Source organism: Bombina bombina, chromosome 1, assembly GCF_027579735.1.
Source record: "Bombina bombina isolate aBomBom1 chromosome 1, aBomBom1.pri, whole genome shotgun sequence".
NCBI lineage: Eukaryota > Metazoa > Chordata > Amphibia > Anura > Bombinatoridae > Bombina > Bombina bombina.
Genome location: NC_069499.1, coordinates 139187518 through 139206488, shown reverse-complemented (window position 1 = coordinate 139206488; position 18971 = coordinate 139187518). Strand labels below are relative to the sequence as shown.

At 39.3% G+C, this 18971-nt stretch overlaps 1 protein-coding gene across 1 annotated transcript in view; it reads left to right on the top strand.

The window, feature by feature from the left end:
* The window catches only part of ABHD12B (abhydrolase domain containing 12B), a 142448-nt gene that overhangs the window by 65205 nt on the left and 58272 nt on the right, over positions 1-18971 (top strand). Inside the window, exon 2 of the mRNA XM_053697639.1 lies at positions 17736-17877. Coding sequence (XP_053553614.1) covers positions 17762-17877 — 116 coding nt within the window. The 5' untranslated portion in view covers positions 17736-17761. The remainder of the gene's footprint in view (positions 1-17735; positions 17878-18971) is intronic.

Below are 18971 nucleotides of genomic sequence, written 5' to 3'. Positions count from 1 at the left end.
TGGGTGTTGCTGCTAGATTTTTCCAAGACTGGTGTCCCATAATCAGGATGCAAATTTGTGCTGTATGAATGTTGGTACAAATACAGTTCAAGTAGACAGTGTCCCTTCAATCAGAGGAGAGGAATGGGCTCAGTGAACAGAAAATGTACACACTATTTAGTTGCTCATAGTGTGTTTATCCAGCTTCCAGCTACACGTGTTTCACCCCACAGCTGATCACTCTCAGGGCTTCATCAGGCATGACAAGTTGATGGGGGATATTTATCAAAGCCTCAACCACAAAAACGCCGGAATTCCGCAGCGTAATTGTTGCGAGCTTGATCCGACCTAGTTTTTAAAGCCTACAGAACGGCAAATTTTTAAATTTGGACATAACATACGATCCGCTGGTCTTAATCCGATGCAGAACGATGCTTATGTCATTACAGATGTTCCGAATACACATTCGGCTCTATCTGACACTTTTTTTCCACGTATTTAACAGGTACGCTCGTGGCTATTCCGGCCCAGCGTACTTGGTTTTCAATCCGCCACCCTGGAGGCCGCGGATGCCATAGAAAATCCATAGGAGTCTGAAAGCACTGAAAGCTTATATTTGATGCTGCCAGATATCCCATTGATTTCTATGGTCGAAAACAAGTAACGTTTACACCTAACACCCTAACATAAACCCTGAGTCTAAACGCCACTAATCTGCCGCTCAGACCCTGTCGCAATATAAACTTATTAACCCCTATCCCGCCGCTCCCCGACCCCTCCACAACAAAAAGTTATTAACCCCTAATCCGCCACTCCCCGACACTTCCCCCACTAAATTAACGTATTAACCCCTAAACCTCTGACCTCCCACATCACCACCACTAACTAAACTTATTAACCCCTAAATCATCAGCCCCCCACATCGCCATAAACTAAATTAAGCTATTAACCCCTAAACCTAACAACCCGCTAACTTTAAAATAAATTTACAACATCCCTATTTTCAAATAAATTTAAACTTACCTGTAGAATTAAAATAAACTATTTTAAAATATTAATTAACCTACCCTAACTATTATACTACAATTAAATTAAACTACCAATTAAATTAACTAAATTACATATTAAAAAACCCTAACCCTACTCAAATTATTTAAATATACTATTAAACCTTATTAAAAGTACTACATTACCAAAAAAAAAAAAAAATAAGTTGCAAAAAAACAAACACTAAATTACGAAAAATAAAAAAACACATTATCAAAAATATAAAAGAATTACACCTAATCTAATAGCCCTATCAAAATTAAAAAGCCCCCCCCCCAAAAAAAAACCCTAGCCTACAATAAACTACCAATGGCCCTTAAAAGGGCCTATTGTGGGGCATTGCCCCAAAGAAATCAGCTCTTTTACCTGTAAAAAAAATAATACAAACACCCCCCAACAGTAAAATCCACCACCCAACCAACCCCCCCAAATAAAAAACCTATCTAAAATAACCTAAGCTCCCCATTGCCCTGAAAAGGGCATTTGTATGGGCATTGCCCTTAAATGGGCATTTAGCTCTTTTACATGCCCAGACCCTAATCTAAAAATAAAACCCACCCAAAAAACCCTTAAATAAACCTAACACTAACCCCCGACAATCCACTTACAGTTATTGAAGTCCCGCTTGAAGGATCCATCCAGCCAGCCAGAAGTCTTCATCCAGACGGCCTCTTCGATCTTCATCCAGCCGGCGAAGTCTTCATCCAGACAACATCTTCTATCTTTATCCATCCGTCGCGGAGAGGGTCCATCCTGAATACATCCGGCGTGGAGCATCCTCTTCATACGGTTACCACCGTAAACTGGAACTTCCATGCAAGTGACGTCATCCAAGATGTCGTCCCTTGCTTTCCTATGGATGAAAGATTTCAATCAGCCAATAGGATTAGAGCAGCTCTAATTCTATTGGCTGTTCCATTCAGACAATAGGATGAGAGCTAAATCCTGTCCTTTCACTCTGTGTTGTTTACCTGCTGAGTCTGAAGCAAATCTACCTCTAAGAAGATGTTTGCACATTTTACATCTACCACATACATAAAATCCACTCCTCTTTTGTTGTTTACCCAGCCATCTGCTTGTACCTTTATAATAGCTATGAACCAGTTTGTCCTCGTCTAGCAGTCATAAGTGGGTATTTCCCACAATTTTTTGAAGTTCATGATCAGCAGTGAGAATGTTCCAATGTTTAGTGAGCAGTGATCTCACTTCCTCCCACCTATTGTTATAGGTGGTTATGATCCTAACTTCTGAGTTGACCTTTTGCTGTTTTTGCTGGTAAAGCAACATTTGTCTGGGTGTATCTCTCGCCCTTTTATAGCCATAGTTAATGACCTTCTGTGAATACCCTCTTGATTTAAATCTAATTTTTAGATCATCTGAAAAAATCTTAAAACTAGTTTCAGACAAGCAGTTCCTTTTTGTTGTTGAAGGAATTGCCCTATTGGTATAGCATTCATTTGATGTCTAGGGTGATGACTGTTGGCCTCTAATAGTGTATTTGCTGATGTGTCCTTACAATATGTTTCTGTGCATAGATTATCACCTATCCTAGTCATTTTTAAATCAAGAAAGGACAGGGAGTCATAAGCTCCATTCATAGATAAACTTAAGGTTCCAATTATTAGAGTTCAGATGTGCCATGAATTTGGAGAGAATTTCAGGAGTCCCTTCCCATAGCATCAGCATGTCGTCAATAAAACAAATCCACAGTGCGATAGACTCTCCAAATTCATCTTCCACATCTGAAATGGTTTGTGTCTCCCATCTACCTAGATATAAGCACGCATAGGTAGGGGCACAACAGGCCACCACGGCTGTACCCATTAGTTGTTTGTAGAGCTTCCCATCAAAATTTAAATAATTTCTGTTTAAAGCAAATTCCAACAGTTTAATCACCAGGTCAGTGTGTTGATCAAATCTACTCCCCCTTTGGGTAAGGTATTCTTTCATTGCCAGTAATCCTTTCTCTTGGGGGATGGACGAATATAATCCCTCTACGTCAATTGACACGAGGATTGTCGCTGGCAAAAAAAAAATCAATTTTTTTTCAGAACTTCTGTTGTATTCTTAACATAAGATAATAGGGATGTTAAAAAAGGGTGAAGACATCAATCAATATATTTAGTCACCCCTTCAGTAAGGCCCCCCATCCCCTACACAATCAGTCTCCCGGGTGGGGGTGTCTTATTTTTATGAATTTTAGGTGTAGTGTAAAACGTAGGTATCACTGGATATTTTAGTGACATAAATTCAAGTTCTTTTTTATTTATCAGACCTTCATGGAAGGCTGATTGAAGGGTTTGATACAATTCATCTTTATATATATATATATATATATATATATATATATATATATATATATATATATATATATACACACACACATATATATATAGAGGTGAGATTAGTTTTAAGTCTTTCATATTGAATGTTATTTTCCAATTGTCTCATACATTCAATTTTATAATGCTTAGCATCCATGATCATCACATTGCCGCCCTTGTCAGATGGCTTAAAGGGACAGTCTACCATAGAATTGTTATTGTTTTAAAAGATAGATAATCCCTTTATTACCCATTCCCCAGTTTTGCATAACCAACACAGTTATATTAATATACTTTTTACCTCTGTGATTACCTTGTATCTAGGAACCTTCTTCCAGACCCCTGATCACATGACTGTGACTGTTTATTATCTATTGTCTTAAATTTAGCATTGTTTTGTGCTAAATCTTAAATAACCCCCTGTGCCTGAACACAGTGTTATCTATATGGCCCACATGTACTTTCTGTCTCTTTGTGTTAAAAACATAATTTATGCTTACCTGATAAATTTATTTCTCTTGTAGTGTATCCAGTCCACGGATCATCCATTACTTATGGGATATTAACTCCTCCCCAACAGGAAGTGCAAGAGGATTCACCCAGCAGAGCTGCTATATAGCTCCTCCCCTAACTGCCATTACCAGTCATTCGACCGAAAACATGCAGAGAAAGGAAAACCATAGGGTGCAGTGGTGACTGTAGTTTAATGGAAAAATTACCTGCCTTAAAGTGACAGGGCGGGCCGTGGACTGGATACACTACAAGAGAAATAAATTTATCAGGTAAGCATAAATTATGTTTTCTCTTGTTAAGTGTATCCAGTCCACGGATCATCCATTACTTATGGGATACCAATACCAAAGCTAAAGTACACGGATGACGGGAGGGACAGGCAGGCTCTTTATACGGAAGGAACCACTGCCTGAAGAACCTTTCTCCCAAAAACAGCCTCCGAAGAAGCAAAAGTGTCAAATTTGTAAAATTTGGAAAAAGTATGAAGAGAAGACCAAGTTGCAGCCTTGCAAATCTGTTCAACAGAAGCCTCATTCTTAAAGGCCCAAGTGGAAGCCACAGCTCTAGTAGAATGTGCTGTAATTCTTTCAGGAGGCTGCTGTCCAGCAGTCTCATAGGCTAACCGTATTATGCTACGAAGCCAAAAGGAGAGAGAGGTAGCCGAAGCTTTTTGACCTCTCCTCTGACCAGAATAAACGACAAACAGGGAAGACGTTTGTCGAAAATCCTTAGTTGCCTGTAGATAAAATTTCAGGGCACGGACTACATCTAGATTGTGTAGCAGACGTTCCTTTTTCGAAGAAGGATTAGGACACAAAGATGGAACCACAATCTCCTGATTGATATTCCTGTTAGTGACCACCTTAGGTAGGAACCCAGGTTTAGTACGCAGAACTACCTTGTCTGAATGAAAAATCAGATAAGGAGAATCACAATGTAAGGCAGATAACTCAGAGACTCTTCGAGCCGAGGAAATCGCCATTAAAAACAGAACTTTCCAAGATAACAACTTGATATCAATGGAATGAAGGGGTTCAAACGGAACCCCCTGTAAAACATTAAGAACTAAGTTCAAACTCCATGGTGGAGCAACAGTTTTAAACACAGGCTTGATCCTAGCTAAAGCCTGACAAAAAGCTTGAACGTCCGGAACTTCTGACAGACATTTGTGTAAAAGAATGGACAGAGCTGAAATCTGTCCCTTTAAGGAACTAGCGGATAAACCCTTTTCTAAACCTTCTTGTAGAAAAGACAATATCCTCGGAATCCTAACCTTACTCCATGAGTAACTCTTGGATTCGCACCAATATAAGTATTTGCGCCATATCTTATGGTAAATCTTTCTGGTAACAGGCTTCCTAGCCTGTATTAAGGTATCAATAACTGACTCAGAAAAACCACGTTTTGATAAAATCAAGCGTTCAATTTCCAAGCAGTCAGCTTCAGAGAAATTAGATTTTGATGTTTGAAGGGACCCTGGATCAGAAGGTCCTGTTTCAGAGGTAGCGACCAAGGTGGACAGGATGACATGTCCACTAGATCTGCATACCAAGTCCTGCGTGGCCATGCAGGCGCTATTAGAATCACTGATGCTCTCTCCTGTTTGATTCTGGCAATCAATCGAGGAAGCATCGGGAAGGGTGGAAACACATAAGCCATCCCGAAGGTCCAAGGTGCTGTCAAAGCATCTATCAGAACCGCTCCCGGATCCCTGGATCTGGACCCGTAACGAGGAAGCTTGGCGTTCTGTCGAGACGCCATGAGATCTATCTCTGGTTTGCCCCAACGTTGAAGTATTTGGGCAAAGACCTCCGGATGAAGTTCCCACTCCCCCGGATGAAAAGTCTGACGACTTAAGAAATCCGCCTCCCAGTTCTCCACTCCCGGGATGTGGATTGCTGACAGGTGGCAAGAGTGAGACTCTGCCCAGCGAATTATCTTTGATACTTCCATCATTGCTAGGGAGCTTCTTGTCCCTCCCTGATGGTTGATGTAAGCTACAGTCGTGATGTTGTCCGACTGAAACCTGATGAACCCCCGAGTTGTTAACTGGGGCCAAGCCAGAAGGGCATTGAGAACTGCTCTCAATTCCAGAATGTTTATTGGTAGGAGACTCTCCTCCTGATTCCATTGTCCCTGAGCCTTCAGAGAATTCCAGACAGCGCCCCAACCTAGTAGGCTGGCGTCTGTTGTTACAATTGTCCAGTCCGGCCTGCTGAATGGCATCACCCTGGACAGATGTGGCCGAGAAAGCCACCATAGAAGAGAATTTCTGGTCTCTTGATCCAGATTCAGAGTAGGGGACAAGTCTGAGTAATCCCCATTCCACTGACTTAGCATGCACAATTGCAGCGGTCTGAGATGTAGGCGTGCAAAGGGTACTATGTCCATTGCTGCTACCATTAAGCCGATCACCTCCATGCATTGAGCTACTGACGGGTGTTGAATGGAATGAAGGACACGGCATGCATTTTGAAGCTTTGTTAACCTGTCTTCTGTCAGGTAAATCTTCATTTCTACAGAATCTATAAGAGTCCCCAAGAAGGGAACTCTTGTGAGTGGAAAGAGAGAACTCTTCTTTTCATTCACCTTCCATCCATGCGACCTTAGAAATGCCAGTACTAACTCTGTATGAGACTTGGCAGTTTGAAAGCTTGAAGCTTGTATCAGAATGTCGTCTAGGTACGGAGCTACCGCAATTCCTCGCGGTCTTAGTACCGCCAGAAGAGCACCCAGAACCTTTGTGAAGATTCTCGGAGCCGTAGCCAATCCGAATGGAAGAGCTACAAACTGGTAATGCCTGTCTAGAAAGGCAAACCTTAGATACCGGTAATGATCTTTGTGAATCGGTATGTGAAGGTAAGCATCCTTTAAATCCACTGTGGTCATGTACTGACCCTTTTGGATCATGGGTAAAATTGTCCGAATAGTTTCCATTTTGAACGATGGAACTCTTAGGAATTTGTTTAGGATCTTTAAATCCAAGATTGGCCTGAAAGTTCCCTCTTTTTTGGGAACCACAAACAGATTTGAGTAAAACCCTTGTCCTTGTTCCGACCGCGGAACCGGATGGATCACTCCCATTAATAAAAGATCTTGTACGCAGCGTAGAAACGCCTCTTTCTTTATTTGGTTTGTTGACAACCTTGACAGATGAAATCTCCCTCTTGGGGGAGAGAATTTGAAGTCTAGAAGGTATCCCTGAGATATGATCTCTAACGCCCAGGGATCCTGGACATCTCTTGCCCAAGCCTGGGCGAAGAGAGAAAGTCTGCCCCCCACTAGATCCGTTCCCGGATCGGGGGCCCTCGATTCATGCTGTCTTAGGGGCAGCAGCAGGTTTCCTGGCCTGCTTGCCCTTGTTCCAGGACTGGTTAGGTCTCCAGCCTTGTCTGTAGCGAGCAACAGCTCGTTCCTGTTTTGGTGCAGAGGAAGTTGATGCTGCTCCTGCTTTGAAATTACGAAAGGAACGAAAATTAGACTGTCTAGCCTTAGGTTTGGCTCTGTCTTGAGGCAGGGCATGGCCTTTACCTCCTGTAATGTCAGCGATAATTTCTTTCAACCCGGGCCCGAATAAGGTCTGCCCTTTGAAAGGTTTATTAAGCAATTTAGATTTAGAAGTAACGTCAGCTGACCAGGATTTTAGCCACAGTGCTCTGCGTGCCTGAATGGCGAATCCGGAATTCTTAGCCGTAAGTTTAGTTAAATGTACTACGGCATCTGAAATAAATGAGTTAGCTAACTTAAGGGCTTTAAGCTTGTGTGTAATCTCATCTAATGGAGCTGATTCAAGTGTCTCTTCCAGAGACTCAAACCAAAATGCTGCTGCAGCCGTGACAGGCGCAATGCATGCAAGAGGTTGCAATATAAAACCTTGTTGAACAAACATTTTCTTAAGGTAACCCTCTAACTTTTTATCCATTGGATCTGAAAAGGCACAGCTATCCTCCACCGGGATAGTGGTACGCTTAGCTAAAGTAGAAACTGCTCCCTCCACCTTAGGGACCGTTTGCCCTAAGTTCCGTGTGGTGGCGTCTATTGGAAACATCTTTCTAAATATCGGAGGGGGTGAGAACGGCACACCGGGTCTATCCCACTCCTTAGTAACAATTTCAGTAAGTCTCTTAGGTATAGGAAAAACGTCAGTACTCGCCGGTATTTATCCAACCTACACATTTTCTCTGGTATTGCAACTGTGTTACAATCATTCAGAGCCGCTAACACCTCCCCTAGTAATACACGGAGGTTTTCCAGCTTAAATTTAAAATTTGAAATATCTGAATCCAGTTTGTTTGGATCAGAACCGTCACCCGCAGAATGAAGCTCTCCGTCCTCATGTTCTGCAAATTGTGACGCAGTGTCTGACATGGCCCTAATATTATCAGCGCACTCTGTTCTCACCCCAGAGTGATCACGCTTACCTCTTAGTTCTGGTAATTTAGCCAAAACTTCAGTCATAACAGTAGCCATATCCTGTAATGTGATTTGTAATGGCCGCCCAGATGTACTCGGCGCTACAATATCACGCACCTCCCGAGCGGGAGATGCAGGTACTGACACGTGAGGCGAGTTAGTCGGCATAACTCTCCCCTCGTTGTTTGGTGAAATATGTTCAATTTGTACAGATTGACTTTTATTTAAAGTAGCATCAATACAGTTAGTACATAAATTTCTATTGGGCTCCACTTTGGCTTTAGCACATATAGCACAGATATCTTCCTCTGAATCAGACATGTTTAACACACTAGCAAATAAACTAGCAACTTGGAAATACTTTTCAAGTAATTTACTATAATATGAAAACGTACTGTGCCTATAAGAAGCACAGAAAAAGTTATGACAGTTGAAAATTAATAAACTGAAAAGTTATAGCATCAAATCTTTGTAAAAAACACAATTTTAGCAAAGGATTGCTCCCATTAGCAAAGGATAACTAACCCTGATAGCAGAAAAAAAAAAAAAAAAAAAACAGAAATAAACGTTTTTTTATCACAGTCAACTACAATCTCACAGCTCTGCTGTGAGTGATTACCTCCCTCAAAACAAGTTTTGAAGACCCCTGAGTTCTGTAGAGATGAACCGGATCATGCAGGGAAGACAATAAACTTCTGACTGAATTTTTTGATGCGTAGCAAAAGCGCCAAAAAAGGCCCCTCCCCCTCACACATAACAGTGAGAGAGATCAGTAAACTGTCATAAATTAAATAAAACGACTGCCAAGTGGAAAAAAATAGTGCCCAAAACATTTTTTCACCCAGTACCTCAGAAAATTAAACGATTTTACATGCCAGCAAAAAACGTTTAACATTAATAAATTGAGTGTTATTAAAAAGCCTGTTGCTAGTCCCTGCAAATTAGGCTAAAGTTTTATGCATGCAGTATAATTCCAGTGAAGTGCCATTCCCCAGAATACTGAAGTGTAAAATATACATACATGACAGCCTGATACCAGTTGCTGCTACTGCATTTAAGGCTGAGATTACATTATATCGGTATGGCAGAATTTTCTCATCAATTCCATTGTCAGAAAATAATAAGCTGCTACATACCTCTTTGCAGATTAATCTGCCCGCTGTCCCCTGATCTGAAGTTTACCTCTCCTCAGATGGCCGAGAAACAGCAATATGATCTTAACTACTCAGGCTAAAATCATAGAAAAACTCAGGTAGATTCTTCTTCAAATTCTACCAGAGAAGGAATAACACACTCCGGTGCTATTATAAAATAACAAACTTTTGATTGAAGGTATGAAACTAAGTATAATCACCACAGTCCTCTCACACATCCTATCTATTCGTTGGGTGCAAGAGAATGACTGGTAATGGCAGTTAGGGGAGGAGCTATATAGCAGCTCTGCTGGGTGAATCCTCTTGCACTTCCTGTTGGGGAGGAGTTAATATCCCATAAGTAATGGATGATCCGTGGACTGGATACACTTAACAAGAGAAAAGAGATTTAAAAAGCATGTGATAAGAGGCAGCCCTCAAAAGCTTAGAAATTAGCATATGAGCTTACCTAGGTTTAGTTTAAACTAAGAATACCAAGAGAAAAAAAGCAAATTTGATAATAAAAGTAAATTGGAAAGTTGATTAAAATTAAAAGTCCTATCTGAATAATGAAAGTTTAATTTATACTAGACTGTCCCTTTAATGACTATTTCCTGGTCATTAATTAAGTCATCCAGTGCTGATCTTTGTGTGCTTGTTAAATTATCCCTATCATATTTTGTAATGGTATTTAGTTTTTAAAGATCTTTTTCTAACATTTTAACAAACATCATCAAACTGGGTACCACTGACAAGGCCGGCATCTATGATGATCTTGGTTTTAGGTTGCTGTGTTCAATCAATGTTAATTCATCTTGACTATACATCCCATCACTGTCTGCCAAAAGTTTCTCTAGATCGGATAGTACCATCTGATCATGCATATCAAGTTTGGTATCAGAAGGTTTACCTGCGTTGATTTTTTTTTTAGTTCTACTTTCCTCACAAATAAATGTAGATCTTGAATACAGGTAATGAATCCATCAAATTTGTTCATGGAACAAAAAGTTAATCCCTTCATCAAAAGTTTAATATGTGTTTCTGTTAGAATTTTCTTTGATAGATTGATTATCTCCAGATCTTTCCCCCCCAGTGACTATGTCGACTGTTTCTGGGACACCTCCTGGTTTGTCTGTGTTTTCTCCCTCCCCTCCTTTTTTCTTTGTTGGCCTCTCTTGCATCCTAAAAAATTGCCCCTTCTTCTATTTCTATTACTTCTTGTAGTTCTTCCAGAATATGTTTCTGAGCCTGATCTATCAGATTCTGATGTGCTAGATTTTTGGCCTGCATAGTCATACACCACTCCTTCTTTATAGTCTAAAAGATCTCTAAGGAATTTGCGTATTTTCCTAGATTTAATTTCATCTTGTTGTTTTCTCAATTCAGCTTTAATCTCAACACTTAATTTGATGTGTTCCTTACTACCTTTCCATTGATCAAAAATGACACCAGACTCTCCTACATCTTTTATCAATTTTATCCAATTTAAATTCATCTTCCTTAAATGACCATAATACCCAAATGTTTAAACACTTAAAAGTGATGCAGTATAGCTGTATAAAGCTGACTAGAAAATATCTCCTGAACATCTCTATGTAAAAAAGAAAGATATTTTACCTCAAAAGTTCCTCAGTAGCCACATCCCATTGTAAAGGATTTCTAAGCAGCATTTTAGTGTGTCTGTCCTGGGACACCTTAGGGGATGAGCCTTGTGCACTCTCATATTATTTCCCTATTCAGCTTACTATGAAATCTCATGAGAGTTGTCAAATCTCATGAGATTACAGTAAAAGAGTTCAGGACCTGATCATATTCCCACTCCTTTTCATTAATGGTTGCCATTCTCAATCCACTACCACTGTTTGTATCTATAAGGGATAGGTGTCTCTAAATGAATCTCCCACTCAAAGCACGGTCCAAATAAAAGGTAAACAAACCCAGTAATTATTTAATCTATAACCAGCTAGTGAGGATATGGGTGTCTAGGGACAGGGCACCACTTGTATAATTAATAGTGGTGATCCTGGTGCAGGAAGTTTAAGTAATTAAATTGATCAAAGAGAGCACTAACAGTAAACCTAATCCTGCAACCCCTTATTAAGCCAATCAAATACAAAAGTACAGACACCGTCCCTTTAAGAACAAATCATCGTATACATCACACTCATATTGAGATAAATCAAATTAATATTTATTAGGACAATAAAAAACAAACACATTCGACTGAGCCTATATCAGGGATCCCTGAATAAATGTTACCGGTATAAATGTTGCAACTTAAAGTATATCATAGCCATGTTATGTGGCACAACGTAATCGGCAATCTGTTAATGTTCCACCTGGAATATCTTGCAGTTCATATAAGTGTAACAAAACAGGGCTACGTAAGCCTCTCTTCTTAGTGACAGGGAATTCACAGTATAAATTACTGCAGCATGTAAATATATATATATATATATATATATAGGATGCTGGAACAAGTGCACTCTCACAGACTATATCACAAATGCCAGGGTGCTAGAATGTGGTTTATAATATAATGTACATAAGACAGCACTCTCTGGTCTTAAATACAAAAGTAGATTTATTTGTAGTGACGTTTTGGAGTAAGCTTCCCCTTCCTCAGACCCGGTCTTCTGTACAATATATATATATATATATATATAATGCATATACTATGTACATATATATATATATATATATATATATATATACACACAAAATTAGTAGTGATGTGGGAGGGGTCATCTGGGGCGGGTCTTTATTTCAAGGGGTGGGGTCTAGTGCCCCACCATCTTTACAATTCACCAGCCGCCACTGCGCTAGAGCATCTATCGGAACGGCCTGAAGATCTCTTAACCTTGAACCATACTTTGGAACCTTGGCGTCTTGTCGGGACGCCATCAGATCCAACTTTGGAACCCCCCCTTGAGGGATATCTGAGAGAAGACTTCCGGATGGAGTGCCCACTCCCCGGGATGAAAGGTCTGTCTGCTCAGAAAATCTGCTTCCTAGTTGTCCACTCCTGGATTGTGGATGGGAGATAGGAGACATTTGTGAGTTTCCACCCACTATAGAATATATAGAATATATAGAATGCGAGTCACCTCCTTCGTGGCTAAGGAACTCCGAGTCCCTCCCTGGTGGTTGATGTAAGGCACTGAGGTGATGTTGTCTGATTGGAATCTTACAAACCGGACCAACGACAGTTGAGGCCACGCTGATAGGGCATTGAAGATAGCTCTCAACTCCAAGGTGTTTATAGGAAAAGAGGGCTCTGAGCCTTTAGAGGCCCCCAAACAGCTCCCCCAGCCTGACAGGCTGGTGTCCGTAGTCACAATTTCCCAGGAAGCTCTCAGAAGGCAAGATGCTTCAAGACAGATGTTCCTGTGGTAGCCTTGCGGGCTACCACAGTAAAGCTAGACATTTTAGCTCCCAGTCTAGTCACCTGAACTCGTCTGAAAAATAAAAGAGCCGACATGTGTACATAATACTTATTACACTGTGTGAAAACAAAATTACTCATTATTCAGTGAGTACCTAATACACATTGTACTGAGTGAACATAATATTCATTACACTGAGTGTAATTATTATTGATTATACTGAGATTACAAATACTCATTATACCGGGAGTACATAATACTCATTACACTGAGTGAACGTAGTACTCATTATACTGTGCGTACACAGTATTCATTATACAGTGGGTACATAGTACCCATTACACTGAATGTACATAATAATCATTACACTGAGTACATACAATTCATTATACTGTGTATACATAACACTCATTACACTGACTGAACATAAAACTCACACAGTGAGTACATAATACTAAATACACTGTGTATACCCAATACTCATTACACTGTGTGTACATTATATGCAGCACACTGTTTATACATAATACTCATTACACTGTGTGTACATTATATGCAGCACACTGTGTATACATAATACTCATTACACTGTGTGTACATTATATGCAGCACACTGTGTATACATAATACTCATTCCACTGTGTGTACATAATACACAATACACTGTGTGGATGTGTGTACATAACTCATTACACTGTGATACATACTGAGTACAAAATACATATTACGCTGTGTGTAAATAACCTAATACACTGTGTGTACATAATATTTATATGTGTAAATAATACTCCTTACACTGAGTTACATGACACTTATAACACTGAGTGTACATAATACCCTTACACTGAGAGTACATGTTATTCATACACTTGTTAATAAAACGTACTCCACAAATATCAGCTGAGCTGCTATACCATGCATTTGTCATGCCCACATGACTTGAACTCTGGTCTGGGTACAGAAAGTGAACTTATAACACTTAATACACAGTTAACATAAAATAATGTAGATTACAGCCATTATACTGTGTGTACACAGTATTCAATATCGGCAGCCTGCAGATCCTCCCTCACAATCTCTATGAAAGAGATCCCTCTAGCCTAATGGCTAAAATGTACCCGCCCACAATAGCGGAACAACTGCCTACCTCAAAAATAGGACTCTCAAGCAAGTCCGACACGGTACAGCCTAGAATGCGAAAACGGCAACTATCGCAAACAGCTAGGTGCAGGAAACAAAACGACAGGTTCCAATAACACAAGCCTACGGGATATAACTAATAAAAAGGCAGGGCGCTGGAAAAGTTTTCTAAGTCAGAAGACTCTAACTGCACCATAAATGGCCCAGTCCCTCAGCAGTTATTAAAACGAGGGAAAATAAAACCAATACATAATGGCTCCTACCACAATATAAGCCATAAGTGTATGCAAACAGACCATGCAGGGAAATAAAATGGAACATATTACTGTGTGCACATAATACTGTTTCCTTTTAGAGCCAGTCCTCCATTGTGTTAAAATAGTCACAGAAGCGGGAAATCCCTGAATATGTAAACGCTCAGCCATAATCTTAGAGATCAGTATAAAAATCTATATTTTATGTCAAACACATACAGTGTCAAAGATCTGTCCTGTCCACAGCTCCAAAATGAATCCTTAACTAGGAAGAATCTCTCTCTAAGTCCTAGCATAGATCCACATGAGGATTAACCTGTTAAGTGCTGCTGTCCTTCCATACCAAGAAGGCAAAGGCTTGCTGCTTGATGCTGCTCCTTAGGTGTGGCAGGTACTTTACTCCCTGTCATGGACCTGGGGATTATGGGTAAGGGAAGTTACATTTAACAGCTTTGCTGGGGAGCTCTTTGCTTCCTCCTGCTGGCCAGGAGTTAAATATCCCACTAGTAATTGGAATGACGTCATGGACTCTCCATGTCATAGGAAAGAAAAGTTTTTAATCGTAGGCATGACTGATTCCTGTGTATCTTGTGTACCTTGAACCGGTAGCCACTTTGGGTAATTATCCCCACCTGGAGCCTGCGTATCCTGAACTGGTAGCCACTGTGGATGATTTATCCCCCCTGGAGCCTGTGTATCCTGAACCAGCAGCTGCTGTGGGTGATTACCCCTACCTGGAGTTAGTGAGCTGAGACACTGAAAGTTCCCATACTGTGTGACTCAGCACAGCTGAGTGCTTCAGGCTTTGTGAGTACAGAGGTTTATGCACTGAAATTGACCTCTTTTAGTAGGAGTACCACAAGGTTCTGTCTTGGGTTCCTTGCTTTTTTCGATCAACTTCTGACCTATGTCTCTCCATTCCTATTATTTATATTCATACATATACAAAAATAAAAAAAGAAAGCAAACCGCACCAAGTAAGTGGGTTCTAAAGTCTAGGATAATAGCACACTTATTCTAACGGTAAAAAGTAATCAAAAGCTAGAAAGATACATACAAAAGGTGCATATTTAATAATAAGTATCACACATATCAAAAGGAGAAAATGCAGGGTACCCCTAACATAATTACGGCATAGTAACACAACCGGTGCACCACACTAATCAATGCATGCTAATGAGAAAGACTGTCCCAAGCAGCAGATAAGCTTGTAGTTAGATGTTAAAGCTTAGTGAGCTTAATAGTGCAGGTAAAGTCTTGCAGAGTTAGTAACAGTAAACCCGGTTGTATACATGAAGGTGTAAGCCACGCTTCGTACCCTCACCAAAGGCTACAGATTGTTCACCTCATAACGGAACCATAGGAGTAAGAAAGCTCAATTGCACAGACGGACCGCTGCCAGAAGGATTTCCAGCGGCCCCGGTCTTTAGTACTACCTTTATCGTCAAACCAGTCTCCTAATCTGTATAGGTGGTAAAGCCACAGAGGGACTAAGGTTGAAGGGGATCCCCGGCATAGACTCGTAGCGACACATTCCCTCTCTTTCTGCCAAGACGTCTCACGTGCTGCCCCTGTGCTCTTTGAAAACCCACCTAACCAGAGTCTTACCATCTCCCCTCTAACTATTTTTCATCCTAAACATAAATCTTACCTTGATACAAATACAAGCTATGTGACAATTTACCCCAAACCTTATGTTTCTGCATCGTCGACCTGTAGACTGTAAGCTCTTCAGAGCAGGGCACTTGTTTTGTTTAGTCGGTTATGCATTTGTATCTTACCACAAAGTTTTGTCATTGGAAGCCCTAGTTTTGTACCCAGCACTATGGAATGTTGTGGTGATAAACAAATATAATAATTATAGCTGCTTCTCTGCTCCCCTGAAGATCTTCCTTAAAGGAACATTATACACTCATTTTTTCTTTACATAAATGTTTTGTAGATGATCTATTTATATAGCCCATACAGTTTTTTCCCCAAAAATGTACAGTTTTGCTTATTTTTAAATAACATTGCTCTGATTTTCAGACTCCTAACCAAGCCCCAAAGTTTTATTTGAATACCGTCAGCTACCTACTCCAGCTTGCTCCTGTTTGTGTAAATGGTCTTTTCATATGCAAAAGAAGGGGGTGGGGGGTGTCTGATATTTCCCACTTGCAGTGGGCTTTCCAAATACCTTTTAAAACAAAGCTAAACTGAGAGCTTCTAAGTACATTTTTAAAAAGTTTTATACTGGATTTTTATATCAATATCTGTGCATCTTATTCTTTATAGTAGTGTCTATTACATGCAGTTATATGAAAATGAGTGTATACTGTCCCTTTAAAGGAAATAAGCAGTTTTTCATTAGCAGATTCCAAATGACACCATAATATTAGAAATAAATAAATAAAAAAATTCAATGATAAACGAATCATTGAAAAAAAATTTTGGACAATAATAATTCAAACTTTTTGTGAAATTCAGTTTATTGTTTAAATTCGTTTTTTGGGTGCACAGCTTGTTGTTTTTTTTAGTCTGATTATTTAAAGGGACATGAAAGTAATACTTTTACTTTTATTATTCAGACAGACCATATTATCTTAATAGACTTTCCAATTTACTTCTATAAAGTATGCTTTGTTCTGTTTGTATCATTCTTTGCACTACTAGCAAAGCAAATCTGGTGATGCATATCTACCAGTATACATATCCGCAGCTACCAATGACCAGCTAGCTGACAGAATCTTACCTTGATATGCTTTAGAAATAAAGGATTTAAGAAGAACAAAGTACATTTGATAATAGAAGTAAATCTCCTATAATTGCATGTTCTGTCTGAATCATGAACGTTTAATTTCAACCCAGTTAAACTGTCTGTATTAAAACCAAATAAAGTCTAACAGTAACTGTTTAAAGGGACACTGTACCCAATTTTTTTCTTTTGTGATTCAGATAGAGCATGACATTTTAAGCAACTTTCTAATGTATTCCTATTATCAAATGTTCTTTATTCTCTTGGTATCTTTATTTGAAATGCAAGAATTTAAGTTTAGATGCCGGCCCATTTTTGGTGAACAACCTAGGTTGTCCTTGCTGATTGGTGGATAATTCATCCACCAATCAAAAACTGCTGTCCAGAGTTCTGAACCAAGAAAAAAGCTTAGATGCCTTATTTTTTCATATAAAGATAGCAAGAGAAAGAAGAAACATTGATAATAGGAGTAAATTAGAAAGTTGCTTAAAATTGCATGCTCTATCTGAATCACGAAAGAAAATTTTTGGGTTCAGTGTCCCTTTAACAGAAATGAAAGTCTTAAAATTTGCAGTTTCAAAAAAGTAGCACAACAATAAATGTTAATTACAAAAAATGCACATTTTTATATAAAATGTTTTCTTAACAGTTTAACCCTTGACCTATAAACATCTGTACTATATGGGATGAGCTTTAGGACCCTGATATAGCAATAGGCAAGTTTAAACTATGCCCTGATAAGAGAAGATAGGAAGTAATAATTGCTCTTCCCCTTTGACCAAGATAGTCTGACTTCTTATCCACTGACACAGTGTGAAATCAGGACGAAGCAGAAAGAATGAAGCGGAGAGAACATGCACAGAAGGGGGTGTCTGGGTCCTTATTGCAGAGCACGCAGGCGGATTCTAAAGGGGTCACAAGCCCTCCGGGCCGGACTACTAAAAGGAAAAAGAAGTGAGTGAATCAGTATAGTGACATCATTAATGAATCCCTGCAAATCATTAAACTGGCTGACTGTGGCACTTGTGAACTTTGTTCTAAGCTGCCACTACCGGGTGGTTTTGCTGTAAGCTACACGGATATTAACTAAAATGCATGGTGGATACATTTTTCTGTATTTTCTATTACTGTGGGTTTAAAATAGGCTGTTTGTTTTCTTAGGGTTGATTGAGCTAAAACTTACTTTCTGTCTACTGAATCTTAAAGGGATATTAAACAGTGATACTTTGGTAAAAACAAATATGTTAAAGCAAAGTAAACATACAAAGAAACAGACTGTGTACACAATAGCAAATAGCTTACTTGTTTTCTTGCATAATGAGTATTAGACATTCTCTTTGTAGCCTCTGCCCTCGGTGTGATAAGGGAGCTGACATGTTTGAAATGTAGTTTACATTCTGACTGATCTGGGTATGAGCAAATCTGACCCCCTGTTATATAGTCTATTCAGTTTATAGTAAACTATTTCATGTTATTCTAGAAGTTTCATGGCATCAGGCTATATAAACCTACCTGCAGACGTATCCTCCCCCTTGTAAGGCTGTGACAGGAAAGAATGGACATTGCACAAATTAAGTATAAGACACAACTTAGTGCTTTTTTATAACAACAGTCAAACAGACTGTTTAACATCCCTTTAATGCACATTAGAAACCTTCCATTCCCTGTTGATTGAACTAAGATTACTAGTAAAAAAAAGTATCTGAAACCAGGGTGCAGCACACACAGTGTCCCTCCTCACAAAATATGGATGTAGAAAAATTGTTTCTTTGTTCTATTAGAAAGCATTTCAAAATATATTATTTCTATATGGATCTATATATACCTATACCTGTATATCTATTCCTATAGATATAAGGTATAGATATGTATTTTACATTAACAGTATGAAATATATATGTGTGTATATATATATATATATATATATATAATAAAAAGTAAAAAAAAATCTGTGTGAAGAACATAGAAATGTAAAATATGCATAATGGGTATAGGGGTTCGTGATTTTAGGACTAACGCGGTTGGGTTAGCGCACATGAAGAATTGCT